The sequence below is a fragment of the Melanerpes formicivorus genome, unplaced genomic scaffold (genome assembly GCF_026170545.1).
Source record: "Melanerpes formicivorus ecotype bairdi unplaced genomic scaffold, bMelFor1.0.p_v2 SCAF_3, whole genome shotgun sequence".
Taxonomy (NCBI): Eukaryota; Metazoa; Chordata; class Aves; order Piciformes; family Picidae; genus Melanerpes; species Melanerpes formicivorus.
In genome coordinates, this window is record NW_027142355.1 from 23142175 (window position 1) to 23157975 (window position 15801).

At 41.9% G+C, this 15801-nt stretch overlaps 1 protein-coding gene across 3 annotated transcripts in view; it reads left to right on the forward strand.

The window, feature by feature from the left end:
- SFMBT2 (Scm like with four mbt domains 2) overlaps positions 1-15801 on the forward strand; it is a 128033-nt gene that overhangs the window by 73299 nt on the left and 38933 nt on the right. For 2 of the 3 annotated variants that reach the window (XM_068168823.1, XM_068168831.1), the window contains exons 8-11: positions 6707-6808; positions 7454-7601; positions 12758-12840; positions 15280-15406. In XM_068168823.1, coding sequence (XP_068024924.1) covers positions 6707-6808; positions 7454-7601; positions 12758-12840; positions 15280-15406 — 460 coding nt within the window. The remainder of the gene's footprint in view (positions 1-6706; positions 6809-7453; positions 7602-12757; positions 12841-15279; positions 15407-15801) is intronic. The other variant, XM_068168838.1, reaches the window with a different exon arrangement.

Consider the following 15801-nt stretch of genomic DNA (forward strand, 5'->3'; position numbering starts at 1 on the left):
CAATTAAAAAACAAATGCCAGATTCCTGTAGAGGCAGTTTAACCGCTGCTATTACTGTGTTTGTGACTGGCTACCACACATGAGCTTTGTGATTAAAATTAGGCTATTAGAAGCAGCCAGTTTCTTGGAGAATAAGAGAAAACACTGGGGGGAAGCGCTTTCTTTGTAAACAAAACCAGAATCAAATAATATGTTTCCAATCACACTAGATGGGGCCCACTTCTGTGTCTTTTAGTAGGGGAAAAACAGGAGAGATGTGGCTGGAGACAATAGCATTTCACACTGTTGCAGTTCACGAGGATTAGAGGAGGCTCAGGGCAATCGTTTATCGAGTGTTCAGTGTTTCTGATCAGCCCCTTGAATTTGCAACTTTCCAGCATCCAGACTTAGTTCTGAATTCTGCATAGAGATGCAGTCTTATAATTTGTGTGATTATGACTATCCTGGACCAAAAGAGCCCTGATTTTAGGGTGTTTAAAAACTAGAGTTCAATTTTGAGCTTATAACTCAAATAGTGTATATTACTCAGAGAGTAATAGTATATATACTCAAAGAGAGTATATAACTCAAATGTAATCTATTGTATGTTAGAGTTTAAATATATAATCTTATTATAGATAAGAGTGTATAGCTTTCTTCTATCTGTACGCTGCTGCTGGATTTAAATGAGATGAGTCCAGCGTCCTACGCTGAGCAGAAGGGCCTCAAAATGAGCACTGCACAATCTGAAGGTGATGTCTTTCCTTGGGTTTGTAGACACAGCTAGGGCAACCAGCCCAGAATACAGCTTGCCTGAATGTCACAGGCAAAAGCAGCTTAACTAAGTCCCCCTTGTTCTATCTGCATGACCCACTGCACTGTAAAATTATCTGAACTTCAGCCTTGTGGCATGGGCAAATATGAGTTTTACACTTAAATGACCTTTGTTGAGTCAAAATACTCAGATACCAGGTAGAGTTAGCACGATATTTAGACAGCAGAAAGAGCAGATGACTATCATAACATAATTTTAAAGCATATCTTTTTGAGTTCAAGATCTAAAGCCAATGCTTAGTGACTTTGTTATTAGGACTTCAGCATGTCACCCAGACAGATACTTCCCTAAAGCCTATCTGCAACCTTAAAAGTCTGAATACTTATGTAAATCTCTTTGTGGATCTCTTTTGGAATGACATTTAGGCTCCCAAGTCACCTGACTCTTTTGAAACCTGCACTGCTAGTGGCTCTTTAGCTATGAAGGAGGAAATTATGTTGGTATTTCAGTACTTAAAGAGGAGGTTTGGGAATGAGGAGCCTGATTCTCCTCACAGCACTGTTTCTGAGTTGTTATTTGACCTTCAGACATTCCAGCTTTTAGCCCTGCAGGTGATGCTGGTTGCAGTAAGCTGTTGCAAAACCCATCAGTATTTTTGAGGCAGGGTTTTGGAAAAGCACACCATGTGAAGATAGAGACAGCGATACAGGTGCATTATCAAAGTGGAGCTGTCTTTCAGGTGGCCCAGAGGGTCACAGCCTGTGAACACTGGCAAATTTGAAAGTACATACTGCTCTCAAACTGTGTGAAGCTGAGTTTAATTGCTTCTTGGGGTTGGTAGTGAGAGCGGTGACAGCCCTGTCTTTTGCCAGGGGGTTTGGGCTGTAAGTGACAGACATTCAGTGGAGGGTTATGCAATTTCCCATTCATTACCTGTGAGAGCCGTTGCAGGCTGTAATCCATCATGTGAGTGTGACCCTCTGAATGAGCAACTGTGGTGCTTGTACCGTGTTAATTCATTGTACTTTCTGTGGCATGATTTTTTGCTTTGCTGTGAGGGACCCTTCTGCATTCAGTCAACTAGCAATCCATCTTTCTTGATTCCTCTTGAACAGCCACAGAGTCACAAAATTATAGAATCACAGAATACCAGGTTGGAAGGGATATTAAAGATCATCTGGTTCAACCTGTCATAGGAAAACTTTGTTCTAGAAAAGGTGGCCCAGCACCTTTCCAACTGAATCTCAAGTGTCCAGTATCTGGTAATGCACTACTTTCTTGGGGAGATTATTCAAATGGTTGATTGTTGTCCTTGTGAAAGATGTTCCTCTAGTGCCCAGTCAGAATCTCCCCAGGAGTAACTTGTACCCATTATTCCTTGTCTTTTCTGTGTGACTCCTCACAAAAATAGAATCCTTATCTTCTCTGTAGCCAACATTTGAATTCTGGATCATGGTGAGGTCTCCCAGGACTCCTTTTCTCCAGGCTGAACAAACTCAGTTCTCTCAGTCTTTCCTCATATGGCAATTTCCCAGTCCTTTGATAACCTTTGTGGTCCTTCTCTGGACTCTCTGCAGCACTTTCACCCTTTTTGTATAGTGGGGACCTAAAATGGACACAGTATGCTAGGTGTGTCCTGATAAGTGCTGAGTAGATGGGCATAATGACTTCTTTATCTCTGTTGGTGATGCCCTTGTTCATGCAACTAAGCATGCTGTTGGCTTGCTTTGTCACAGCAGCAGGAAACTATTCACTCATACTGAGTCTACTGTCCACCAGGACACCCAGGTCCCTTTCCAGAGAACTGCTCTCTGGCCAGGTAGATCCCAGCCAGTGCTGCATTCTTGGATTACGTTTTCCCAGGTGCAAAACCTTTCACTTGCCTTTGTTGAACTTCTTAAGATTGTCATTAGTCCACCCTTTCAGCCTATGCAGGTCTTCCTGCAGAGTAGCTCTCTGTTCCAAAGAGTCCACTTCCCCACTCAGTTTGCTGTCATCAGGGTACACTCAATCCCCTTATACTGATCACTGATAAAGATAGTAAATAGTGTTGGGCCCAATATTTATCAATGGGAGACCTCACTTGTGACAGCTAATTTGAAAAGTAACTATTTTTCAGAACCCTGACAGCCAGTTCCCCACCCACCAGACAGACCACTTGTCTGGACCATATTGAATCAGAGGAGGCTGTAAGAAACCATATTGAAAACCTTAGAGGAATCCAGGTAGACAATGCCCATTTTGTTGTAGAAAGGGTATTTCCATCACCTAGCTGGGACAGGCAGTCCACTGAATTAAATCCATGTGGTCAGTGAGGCTGCTCCTGGGAAGCATTGCCTGCCAATAGAAATGAAGTTTAACCATTGCATGAAGCTATGAAATGCTTTAGCTGATCAAAAATACTCTGCCTATTCATCTTCATTTCAAAGAAAATTGAAACTCACTTGGAGAAGTTGCTAAGAAATAATGGCTGATGACACCCTCATTGGTAGCTTTGAATGCTGTGAAATAGCAGTAAAGGGTTGGATTCTGCTGCCTAAAATCATTTCAGGAAAGTCTCACCCCTCCAGTCCTCTTCCTGTAGCTGCTTTTATTAACAGAAATCTTCCCTGTCAATGTGAATAAAGGGAAGAGAGAGCAGTTCATTATCCAGTGTATCACTTTGAGTCTAATACTAATTAAAAGCTTTGCCTTCACTTCTATGAAACCTATTCTTAGAAATTATGTAAATTAATTGGAGTTTTGAAGAGGAACATATGCCAAATCTTAAGTAATTCCCTGCTGGCTAAGGCAGCTCCAACAGTGGAACCAGAAAATGGCATCAGGATCTTTTTTATTCCCCTTTTTTGTGTGTGACTGCAGAAACCTGAGGCTGCTTTGGTAAATTTTGATGCTTCTCTTCAGCAAACATCCAAGGTAGATCAAATATCCGGACCTTGACCGTTTGCAGAGCAGTACCATACAAAGAGGTTTTTCTCCATGAAAGCTTTTCCATCTCAAAAATGACATTTAACACAGACAAGCTTTTTACTTCTTCAGCTCTTCTCCAAACAAATGTGCGTCCCTGCTTCAAAGAGGCATTTTGACCCTCAAAAGGGAGATGTACCTGAGGTCCCATGAAATCCCCTTGTGGCTTCACTCTTGCTATTGATTTAATGGGGAAGATATTTACATGCTGCACTGAATGAGATGGGATTTGATCCTAAGGTACATAGCATGTGGAGACAAGAGGATATGCTTTTGAAGTAAAGCAGTCTTAAATGTTACTAGCTTTCATTCCCCTCCCCCCCACTTGATTATTTTTGCCTTTTGAAAAGGGCCAAAACACAGAAGATTTGAACTGAAGAACATGATTTAAATGAAAATGAGAAGCAGTATGGTTTGGCCTTAATATATTTTGGTCCCAATCAACATATCACCTAAGTTGATGAAATTACATGCGTGTTTAAAGATAAACATGATTAAGTACTTTGTATCTTGGCTTATTACATATTGAAACTGGCTATGAGCATGCATTGCAGCATGGAACTTTTGATGGGAAGATGCTGCAATGTAAGCTTGCTTCCAGATGAACATTTTGTGAAGTTGCCTTCTCTTTACAAGCTCACCCTAAGGAATAAGAGATTCTGATGCCTCATGCAGGAGGCATCAGCCCTCCAGTCCAGATGCTTTTTTTTGTCATTGGAGGTTGGAAGTTTAGTGCTGGTGAGGTCTGATTTTTGCAGCCATTGTCTTATCCCAGCTGAAGCAGTTATGAAAAGCTGTTCATCTGATCCATCCATGGTACCTTGCAACGACTCTGTACAAAGAATCAGATCCTCTTCAGGCTTTTATCCAGTGAAACAGCCTGGTTCAGGCTTTTATTCAGTGAAACACTGGCTATGCAAAGTTGCTAGAAATGAGTCTGTTGTGACTTGGGGGCTTTAATGATATAGAAGTGACTGCCAGCAAGTGCAAAAGGAAGGACTCCACCAAGGGTAACGTGGCCAGCAGGTCAAGGGTGAAGATTCTGTCACTCTCTTCAGCTCTGGTGAGACCTCACCTGGAGAAATGTGTCCATCTCTAGGATTCTTAGCACAAGAAAGGCATAGACCTGTGGAAACAGATCTACAGGAGGCCAAAAAATTATCAAAGAGGTGGAACATCTGTGAAGAAAGACTGAGAATTGAGGTTGCTCAGCCTAGAGGAGAGAAGATAAGATTCCAGGGAGACCTTACTGCAATCTTTCAGTACTTAAAGGGACCTATAGGACAAATGGGGACAGCATTTTTAGCAAGGCCTCTCGGGACAGGAGAAGGGGTGATGGTTTTAAACAGAAAGAGGGGAGATTCAGACCAGATGTAAGGAAGAAATCTTTTACATTGAAGCTCAGGTTGCCCAGGGAGCTGGTGGATGCCCCATCCCTGGAAACATTCAAGACCGTGTTGGATGATGACCTTTTATGGTCTGTTCCAACCCAAACCATTTCATAATACTCTAAATATGGCTGATATTTATGCTGCACCCTAGAACTCCTGAATGTCTCCTCCTTCCTCAGGTTTTAGTTCCTTTGCTCTGGGTCATTATTGGTAAATCTTCCTCAGTTTCCCCATCAGTATGTACTTCTGCTGTGAGACTAAATCTATGATGATTTTTTCCAACTGCTTGTTTGTTCTCACGGAAAAAAGCTCCTTAACATTGCAAGCTGCTAAGATGAAAACAACAATTCATTTAACTGTAGTTGAAGCTTGTAAAAATCCTTATCTCTAATGGCACCAGGAATGTACGATCCCAAAATAGAAGTTGTTAAGTCTACAAGTGAAGACAGTTTGTGGGAACAGAAAGCACAGTGACATGCAACTTCGGATCAATAGAAAATCATTTTAGAACAGGAGTACAAGGTGTAGCAATGAATGCAGATGGGAATGACATTGCTAACCACTTACCAGATAGCAGGCTTTGTGCACATAGTTTGGAGTTGTCTGTATGTGTGTGTTAAATATAACATCAGCTCTTTCTATGCTCCTGTTGGCTAATGCCCAGATGGTTTGGAAATACAGAAGGACATTTTTATTTAATAAGCATAAAATATCATTATTACCCTGCCATTAGGATGTCAACTGGTATGCCTAGTAGAAGGACTTTGATAAATGTTAAACACTGAACTGCTGAATTGAACCTGGGCTGCTTCTGAGTTTTGGGACTGTGTATTACTGCCATCCCTGAAGCTTTTATGTGCAACCCTCTGGATGCAACCAGGTTTGATCCTTGCTGAAAGTGTTGCAATGGGCATTTACTTGAACACAGTAGTGTGTTTTCCCATGAACACTTTCTCTTGTTGCCCAAATTTTGGGTCCAAGTTGATCCTCTTGGCCCCAGTCCACCTTTAGTCTCCTGGCTGGAGAAAAGACCTTTCCATCTTGCAGCACATGATTTTGGTGCCTTGCAGGAACTGAATATCCATCAGGGTTAAATCTAAGCTTTATTTAATCATGCTAAGCTTTTTGCATGCATGTTGTGCCTCTGGGGAATGTCAGATTGGGTCCTGACACCTCTGAACCTTTAGTTCTCAGATGGTAGGGGCTGTCAGAGGTGAAGAGGTTCTGCCCAGGGGATATTTTCAAGTAGACATTTCTTAGAGGGGTCCTCATTTTGGTAAGCATGACCTGCTTGATGACCAAACTCAAGCTAGATGCTGCTGCTGAGGTGAGTGTACATTGTGCTTTAGATATTATGGGTTCAGTCCTGCAGATCTGTCCTCTAGGAATGAGGCTGTCCCCTCTTTCTGTCATGGGGTTGGCATGAAAATAACAGGACTGGGAGTGCCCAGTAGGAGCTGGGAGTCAATCTAGTAATTAGCTAAGTGACAAAATTCACATAATACATTTCAAATAGACTTTCAAACATATGGACCCCTGCTTGGTGGACAGCATGGTCATACCATGTGCTCCTCTTCCCCATCTCTTCCTTCAGGACCATGCTGATTTACGAAACCACTTCTTCACTGTGGGCATGAAGCTGGAGGCAGTGAATATGAGGGAGCCATTTCATATTTGTCCTGCATCAGTGACCAAGGTGAGCTCCCAGAAAGGACAGATAAGAGCCTGGTTACGAACCTCATGTAGGAAAACCCACGAGTGGGACTTAATTGGCTGGAGACCACATTAAGAAATATGTTTAAAATTCATGGACGTTCCTAATGAATGAATTGTTTCTTTCCCCCAAGCATTACCAGCTGGCTATAGGCACATAGGTGCAGTAGGGATGAACATGCCCATCTACAACTACCATGCAAAAAATAAATAAATTAAAAAATCCCTCTTTAGCCTCTGTCTCTCCTCCATGCATATGCACTTTCTCTGCACATCTGGGAAGCCTTTTGAAATAAACCAGCTGGGTGGAGGTGGTAGCTGGATATTTAATCCACACTCCCAAAGGCAAGAGAGAGGAAGGCTGTGGGGTCTTCAGGATGTCCTCTAGTCTCTGCTCAGCTATGAGCACACTGAGTGACCCCAACCCCCAGCACTCAGTTTCTTCAGCTTACCCATCTCTGAAACCCAGGATTTGATCTCTTTGGTGGAAATGCTTTGATGAAAAGTGTTAGATGAAACCCAGGTTATTTTCAGGTGCAGTGTGATTCCAAAGCCTGACTGTTTCAGCTTTCCTAATGTTGCAGCAAATTTAACTTCTGATTTTGTTATTTTCTTTTTCACCCCTTAGGTTTTTAACAATCATTATCTACAAGTGACCATTGATGACTTGAGACCTGAACCCAGCAAAATATCTATGCTGTGCCATGCAGATTCCTTAGGGATCTTGCCAATACAGTGGTGCCTTAAAAACGGAGTCAATCTCACACCTCCCAAGGGTTTGTATTCCTTCTCATTGATTTGCAGGTTTCCTCTGAGGGAAGTTTACTTGTTATTATTGCTTTTTAAAACCATGATACTGTTCACTGAAGGGCATCACCCTAAGCATCTTCAAGCCAGAGTAGCTCTCTTGAGTCACTGAGGCTGTTCTGGGTCCTAGAATCTCTGCAAACGTGTCTTGTTGGTGGATTGATGTCTGTGTACTTTGCAGTCTGGAGCAGGCTGCACCAAAGCCTACTGAATTCCTGTGAAATGTATCTTGGTGATGCTTTGTGCATGTTGAAAGCAAAAGCTGCATTAATTTCATACCACACTAGAGGCAAACCAGGCATCTCCCTATAGCATCGAGGTACAGCACTGAGACCAAGCAAAGCTCTTAAATCTAAATGTCTAAACTAAACTTGCAGCTGACTGCCCAGGAGCATGTAGGCATTTCCTCCCCTGTCTCAAAAATTCCCAGGCGAGGGCAAACTGCGAGCAGCGTTCAGGTCAGAGCCAGGAGAAACAGCCTCCAACTGAGCTATTTCCCAACTTTGTAGCAGTGCAGTTAATTACTTGCAATTCCAGACAACCACCTGCAGTGCCCTAGCAATATTTCTTTGCTTGCAAAATGTGTTGGTTCTTTGAAATTTTAGATTTTTGAAGCTGGCTGGGATGTTTACCGCTTGGGAGAAAATCGAGTGACTCAAAAAAGAAGAAAAAAATCCCATTACATTTTGTACATGCAGGTTTGTTTCAGTTTTGGAAAAAAAATACTGCTGCCCAATCCAGTGAAGTGAAGGGTTATTTCCTACCAGATTCTGAGTCCTCTTTTGTGTGTCCAAAGTGTCTCTTCATCACATGCAATCTGAAATCCCCCCCCGAGAATCCTGGAGTTCTGTGCGTGCAGCTGCATATGGTGCATCCATGATTACCCTGTGCTCTTACTGAAATTAGCATGCTGTCTAGAGGCTTTAAGCTCCCTCCTGCTTAAATTCAGGTATAATGATAATGCCTGTGTAAGTGCTCACTGGTATTGGCTAGCAAAGTTGCTGAAAATGGAAGCACATGGAATGGTTTGGGGTTTTTTTAATCTCAAGTTCGCATGCTGCATCCTCCCAGACCAGCTAATTAACTAAAGCAGCCCTCAGACCAAACATTTCTCTTTGCAAGGTCATGACTTAATAATTTCCAGTCCGTGCTGGTACAAAGCTGGTCTGAGATGGTGTTTTTTGGGTCAAGTTCACGGAAACAACCTTTCAGATGCCAGAATTTTTAGAAGTGTCATATGGCTGGTAAAGTCTGAGGGGCAGGTGAGTATATTGTGTGATATCTGATGAGTAGGGTCCACCTGAGAAAGTCTTCCCTTATTCCTCTGGTTTGCTTTCTGTTCAAAAAATATGAAATTGTAGAGGGAAGCTATTAAACAGGCTTAAAGCAGGTGGCAGATAGATGCATGCTGTATATTGCTGTGTTTCTTAGATTATGTGTGAGGGCTTCCTACCCAAACTGCATCTTATCACTTTTGGTCTCAAAACCAGCTCCCATTGGCACATTCTTTGACTTAACTAAAATGTAATCAGACATTGGAACGATTTCATTAAAAAATTAACAAAAGCTCAACAGACCACCAAAAAAAGACATCAGAAGGAAAGTGAAAGGAATCCAAATCCCTACTGAGGGAACTGGTCTTCTCTGAGCAGGATAATATCAGCTTTGGATAGAGAAATAGCCAGGATTGATATGAGAAGGTGACAACACTGTGAAGGGAGGAATAGAAAAGAAATAGAATGGAATAAACCAGGTTGGAAGAGACCTTCGAGATCATCATGTCCAACCCATCATCCAACACCATCTAATCAACTAAACCATATGAGCTAGCTGCTAGTGAGCAGGTCTGCAGAAGGAGGAGGAAGTGTTACCATTTCCACCCAAATGACTAGACAGCTCTACCTGCCTTGGGATGTCCAAAAATGCCCTTTCTTGTGCCAGATTTGACCAGCCTCCTGCTTCCCCAGTGCTCGTTCATTCCCAATCAACGTCACCTTTAATAGAGAATACTCTGGCAATATTTAATGACTTTCCTAGTTGACTGTCAAGAAGTTCCCATGGTGTGGAAGATTACACTAGAAGTCCTTTTTTTTTTTTTTTTTTTTGTAAAGAGGATTTCTTTGCTGTGTCCTGGGCTTGGATTTTTTGGTTCATTGAGGGTTGACAAGGAGACTTTCTGATTTTAAAATTAACTGATTTTATTTCATCAGAACAGTGTGTCTGGTTGGGGTGTTTGAGTTCAGAGTACTTTATTTGCCTAGTACCCATTCTCTTGCCTTTTTTTTTTGCCTGTCAGACCTTTGTTGAAGACAAACATACACTAGATGAGCCATGAACAGGAGGTACAAACATTTGCTATGAGAAATAGAAAGCAGTATTTTCTTGTACAGTGCCAAAAATGAATACCCATTTACTGCTGTTGTCTAAATACTGAACAAGCACTGTTTATATTTATTAGAGCTGGATTTATAGACCACTTCCCTTTAGAGTAGCAACCATTGTTCCATTTTATGAACTATTAAGAGGGGGGAAAAAAGACTTTTCAGTAGGGCTCTTGGTTGTAAGGCTTACTAAGGAAATGCCACTCCCAAATGCTCCAGTACATTTGTATTGTTATAGTATTTGCTTCTGGTTAGACTGCTGGGCTCTTCCATGCTGAGAGCTGAAGTAGCAAACACAGTACAGTTTGGAGAGCAGCAGTTGAATCACATAAACAAGGCTTTGAACATTATTGCTTGATCTGTGTGTGAAGGGCACATGACAGTGGAGGTGCTGGGTACATGGCACTTCCTCATGTGCTAAGGAAGTTAGTTTCTATAATGATGCTCTATGAAAATGCCATATACAGGTCCAGGCTTGTTTAAATCCAGTTTCTGAGTATGCTTCTCTTGAAGCCATCCTTGTTGGTCTGCTGAAGTGAATTATGGCAAATTGTCTAATTGCCCTCTCAGGTTTCATTTCTACTGAAGTCTACAGCAAATGATCTTCCAGCAATTTCCATGGTGCAGGGCCAAGCTAACAGGTGGTTTTGCAGTGACAATACAATCAAGATTTTATGCCTCTGTGAAACTCTTTCAATGTGCCTTTTCCATCTACTCTGGCAAGGTTTTGCATAGGTTTTGCATAGCTTGCAATTAAGATTGAAATGAGAGAATGTGCAGGGTGTGGGCAGACTTTTAGGTCCCTGAAGACAATGAGTTGTGGCAGCTGGGGTGGACCCCAAGTGATTTAATGCAGACAAACATGAGCCCATCACCTTAGCTGCTTCTGCAGTCAATGGGAGTGTGAGAGGGTCTTTACAGGGCAATTCTGCTCCTTGTACAGGAGGACAGATAGATCACCTGTAGATCTGCCTGTTCCCTGATGGTTCTTTAGGGAGCCCAGGGTGAGGTGCACAGCTCAAGAAATCTCCACTGCAAACATCTCTAAGCGATCAGATTAATCTGTTTCTGACACAGAGTGATGTACAGTTCTCCTCCTGTTTTCTGCTTCATAAAATGAAGCAGAAAAGTATCTGGCAAACAAATAATTGGAGAGGAAAAAAGAAAATGGAGAAGTGGGAAGAAAATGCTGTTGTGTGAATAGATTGCTAAAAAACTGCACAAGGATATTTTTTTGAGTATGAAAAATGACCACTCTCTGTAAGTAATTGTGCTTGCTCCCTTCCCTCTGTATGTTTATTTCTAGGCTCCCAATTATTATTATACTTTCATGCCCCACAGAGAAAGGCATCTTAGCTCAAGACTTTATCTCATTAATTTATTTGTTGTGTATGCAATTGTTAGGATTAGAAATTCGTCTTATCCCAAAAACTTGCATCTGAGCAGGATTCTTGGGACTCTGCTTTCAAAAATTTTACTTCCTTTTTTGGATCTGGTTGTATGATGGGTGGCTTCACTCAGCATTCTTCTCCTTTCTTGCCTGCAAAAAACCAAAAAAGTAACAATTTTTATTGTCATAAATTATTCATTCCCATTTGATCTTGAATGGCCCTTTTTGACTATCAATGAAAAAGGCATTTAAGGATGTTCTGTGAAGTCAGGCCAGGCTGAGATGCCAGACAGAGAGACTGAAAGGAGAAATTGGACTTAGGTGACTCCTGATACTTTCCAATAAAAATAGTTCTGCAATAATGTTATCTGAGCATTGACAGTGTTGTCACAGGACTCTGGTCAGGATTAGGGTTTCAAGCACTGTAAAAATACAGACTAAGAGGCAAATAAAAGAGAAAAACAACCCAAAAAGCAAATACCCCTCCCTCCCCCTGTTCTACCTCTGTCCCAGGAGTTTATTGCCTAAACAGCTAAGTAAGAAGAATGGATGAATAGAGACCAGTTTGTCTGTTTGAGAGATGCTCATATGAATCAATGTTGCTTCCTTTATTTTCCCTAGAGGCAGACGTGAAGGGTGATTTAGTGACTGAGATTAGACTCATACTTACTATGATGGGATTAAGCTCATATATGCTGAGCTGCTGGAAAGTCAGTCATGGAGGCATGCACCCATATCAATGAAGAGAGAGGAAAGGTTTATCTCATACTTTGAAAAGAGAAGAACCCTTGATGTCCAGCTTCATAACCCCATGTTTTAGACAGCTGAAGGAAGGAGAAAGAAATCCATGACTAACCTCATCTGGAAACTGGAGACACTAGCACTACTTGGTAGTCACATGTTTATTAAAGCCTGTGATATGCTCACAGGGAAGGGGAAATAAATGTTTTATTCTTACCATTGAAGACCTAGAATTTTCAAAGGGAAATGCAGAAGTTGTGTGACTGGGAGCTGGAGAAGCATTGACATTGGCTCTCATATTAACAGGCATCATGAGATCTTGCCTACTGATAGTGTATTCAGTATTCCTAAGGTTGGAAGGGACCTCAAAGATCATCAAGTCCAACCTGTCACCACAGCCCTCATGACTAGAGTATGGAGGACACTACTGCCCATTGCAGGCTTGAACTCACGACCTTCCCATTCAGGGTCTGATGTACTACCAACTGAGCCACCCGAGGGGGTTTGTTATGATTCACTGAGGAGGGATGGAACACTCCTCTTGGAGCCCGTTTCATACTTTTTCTGATATGACATGGTGGCTGATGGCACTTTCTGTTTTGTCATCCTGCAGGTTACTCTGGCCAGGACTTTGACTGGGCAGACTACCAGAAGCAGTGTGGAGCAGAAGCAGCGCCTCACATGTGCTTTAGAAGCGTAAGTTCTCTTTTTGCCTTTGCATCACTCCTGTGAATCCATGTGAAACAAAATAGCTTGCACAGAAAAGCTGCAGCAAGGCTTTGGGAGATGCTCTCAGATCACCATGAGTCTGTTTTAGAAAGCAAGCTGGAGAAGTGTCAGGTCTCCATCCCTAAAAGCCGAAAAGGTGTTACCTTACTTTTGTCCAATTCAGTTAGATTTCCTGCTCTTCATATCCTCTCTGATTTTGTACAGCACCTAGCATAAGAAAGATCTCATCTGACCATTGGAAGTCATTCAAATGGTATTAAAAATAACCTAGATTAAAAAATTGCACAGTATCATCTGGTTCTTTTCACATTTTGGGTGTTTTCTCTGGTTTCCAGGGGGATACATTTACCAAACCAAATGTGTTTAAAAGCTGAGGTTGAAACTGCTGAGCTCAGATTGTGACAAAAATGATGCTCTAGTCTTTCGGACAGTGTATGTAAATTCTTGATACAGCAACAGCGATGTGAGAGTGAGCAGCACATCATTAAGGTGGAGGCCATGCTGATTCAGAGCGTTGGAAACAGTGTTTTATAGGTTGTTTTCTGGCAATAACAGTCTAGTGTGGCCTCATCCCAGACATCCATCACTTGGTGAAAGGTGGATGTGGCCTTTTGCCTTTTCCAGTAATCTGAAGAAGACTTCGTGCTCCTATCCATAATTGAGAATGTGGTCATGCCTAAATGAGCACAGAAGGGTTTGCAAAGTGAAGTGTGTTGTGAATGGTGGACACGAGAGTTCCTCTGTGAGTTACAGAGCCTTTCACTGGACTCAAATCAATAGACTAGGGGACAAGGTGTTTATGGAAAGCAAAATAGTAACTATCTCACAAGATACCAACTGTGCTTTTGCATGAAATTCTTCATCTCTGGTGTCCCAAAGGCATCCTGGCTTGGAACAGACCTTTGATGACGAGCCCTTTCTGTTGATGAATACAAGAAAACCTGTATTATCTACAGAGTCTACTCAGAGATTCAAAGCAGAGTTTGGATTTCTCCACACTGGCAGACTTGAGAATAGTCTCTGTGTAGTATCCTCCAAAGAGTAAATCAAGCCTTAAGCCCTTTTGTCCTTTTTTTTCCTTTTTTTGGTGTGGTTTTTTTTGTTTGTTTGTTTGGGGTTTTTTTGGTAAAGGAAAAATTAATCAGATGAACATGTGTCTGTTACTCTTCTACTCTTGATAACACAGCTCTCTGCAGAGAGATATAATCTTGCTGTTGTTACTTGTGCAGCCTCCCTGGCAAGTGAGTCCATTTGTTTCATGGTTGTGAGCAGCTTTTTGATAGAAGCTTTACTGCCAGCACATCTTCCACCTAGTGCAGCCAGACGTGGTGCTGAAACTGGATGTGCTGTAACTCTTTCCTCAGGGGGGATATTTAACAAGGAGAGGCAGTTATGAAATGGATTGACATGACCAAATGCTTAGTAAAATAAACTCCCAGCTAACTGTTTTGCCATTGATTCTGTATAAATTAGCCTCCAGCACCGAACTGCAATGAAAGGAACTGGTGTGATGATAAATGATGTTTCCTTGTTAGGCAACATAAAAGGCATTTAAACAAACTCACCCTCTTTTCTGCAGTCCTGGCAGCTTTTACAGTGTAAGGCTGATCCATGTCTTGAGCAAGGCTTGCAATGAGGCAAGTAATATTTAAGACTTGCAGAATGCCTTGGAAGAGCACTTAATAAAAAAGGAAGAAGAAAAACCAACAACAATAAAAAAAAAGACCAAATCTAGAAGTTTTTACTCCCACAGAGAGCTCCCAGAAACAGTGATGGTAGGTGCTATGCAAAGACCAGAAAGGTTGAATTTGATTCTAACATTCAGTTGCTGGATGAGATGCTGATGTGATTTTGAGTCAATGATATTTATTATCTATCCTAATTGTCACTAGCTGACATAGCAGGTGAGACATGAAACAGCATAAAGGGAAGACTTTCTCACTCTCTACAACTACCCAAAAGGAGGCTGTAGCAAGGTGGTCTCTGGTCTCAGGGAAGACAGATGATGGTTTGCTTTCCAAGGTTTCTCCTAGCAAGCACAGCAGATCTGGGAGCCCTACATGTGGTATCTCATAACCAGCTGTGACCAAAAAATGCATCACTGGTAAACATTCAGATATACATGGAGCTGATCTGGAGCAAATTCTTATCAGTCTCTGAGAGTTAGGAAGTGGAGTGAAAAATTAAGTACATTGATTCTTGACTTGTTACCATGATTGCTTTTTTTTTTTTTCACATGAGTGTCTAGGGCAGCTCCATTTTGAATCTGGATTTGTGTTCTTCAGTGCATCTTTCACTTCAGTGAGAATCAAACCATGCTGAATTTGTACTTCCCAGGGGACAGCCTAATTGAAGTCATGCAGTGCTGTAGTGCCTTCTTTCAGTGCTGGTCCTTGACTCTTTCAGACATCCTTCAGCCGTGGCTTTACTAAGAACATGAAGCTGGAGGCAGTGAACCCCAGGAACCCTGCAGAGATATGTGTTGCTTCTATCACCTCAGTTAAAGGACGGTTGATGTGGCTTCACCTTGAAGGTATGTGCTGTAAAGCCTTCTAAGTCGTCTTGTGTTTGTGTGGTTCATTCAAATACTCTTAATTTTGTCCTGCTGCCACACAGCATTGCTTTCTCCAGTCTTTCTTTTTTTATGCACATTATTAAGAATTGTCTTCCCCTGCCCTCTCCACAAGGGAGTCACAAGGTCTTCCACCTTCCCATTCACATGAAGTCTATCAGCATGATCTCCACTCATGACAGAAATCTCCTAACTGCCTTTATGATAGACCTCTATCCTGAGGATGGATGTTTGCCTCACTTGTGCAGCTGAGACTTCCACTGTGATTTCCATCAGGCTTTCATGGTTTCTTCTGCCCTTCTGCAACTTCCTTCCTCTCCATTTTCTTAGCTAGATCCATAAATCTGCAATAGATG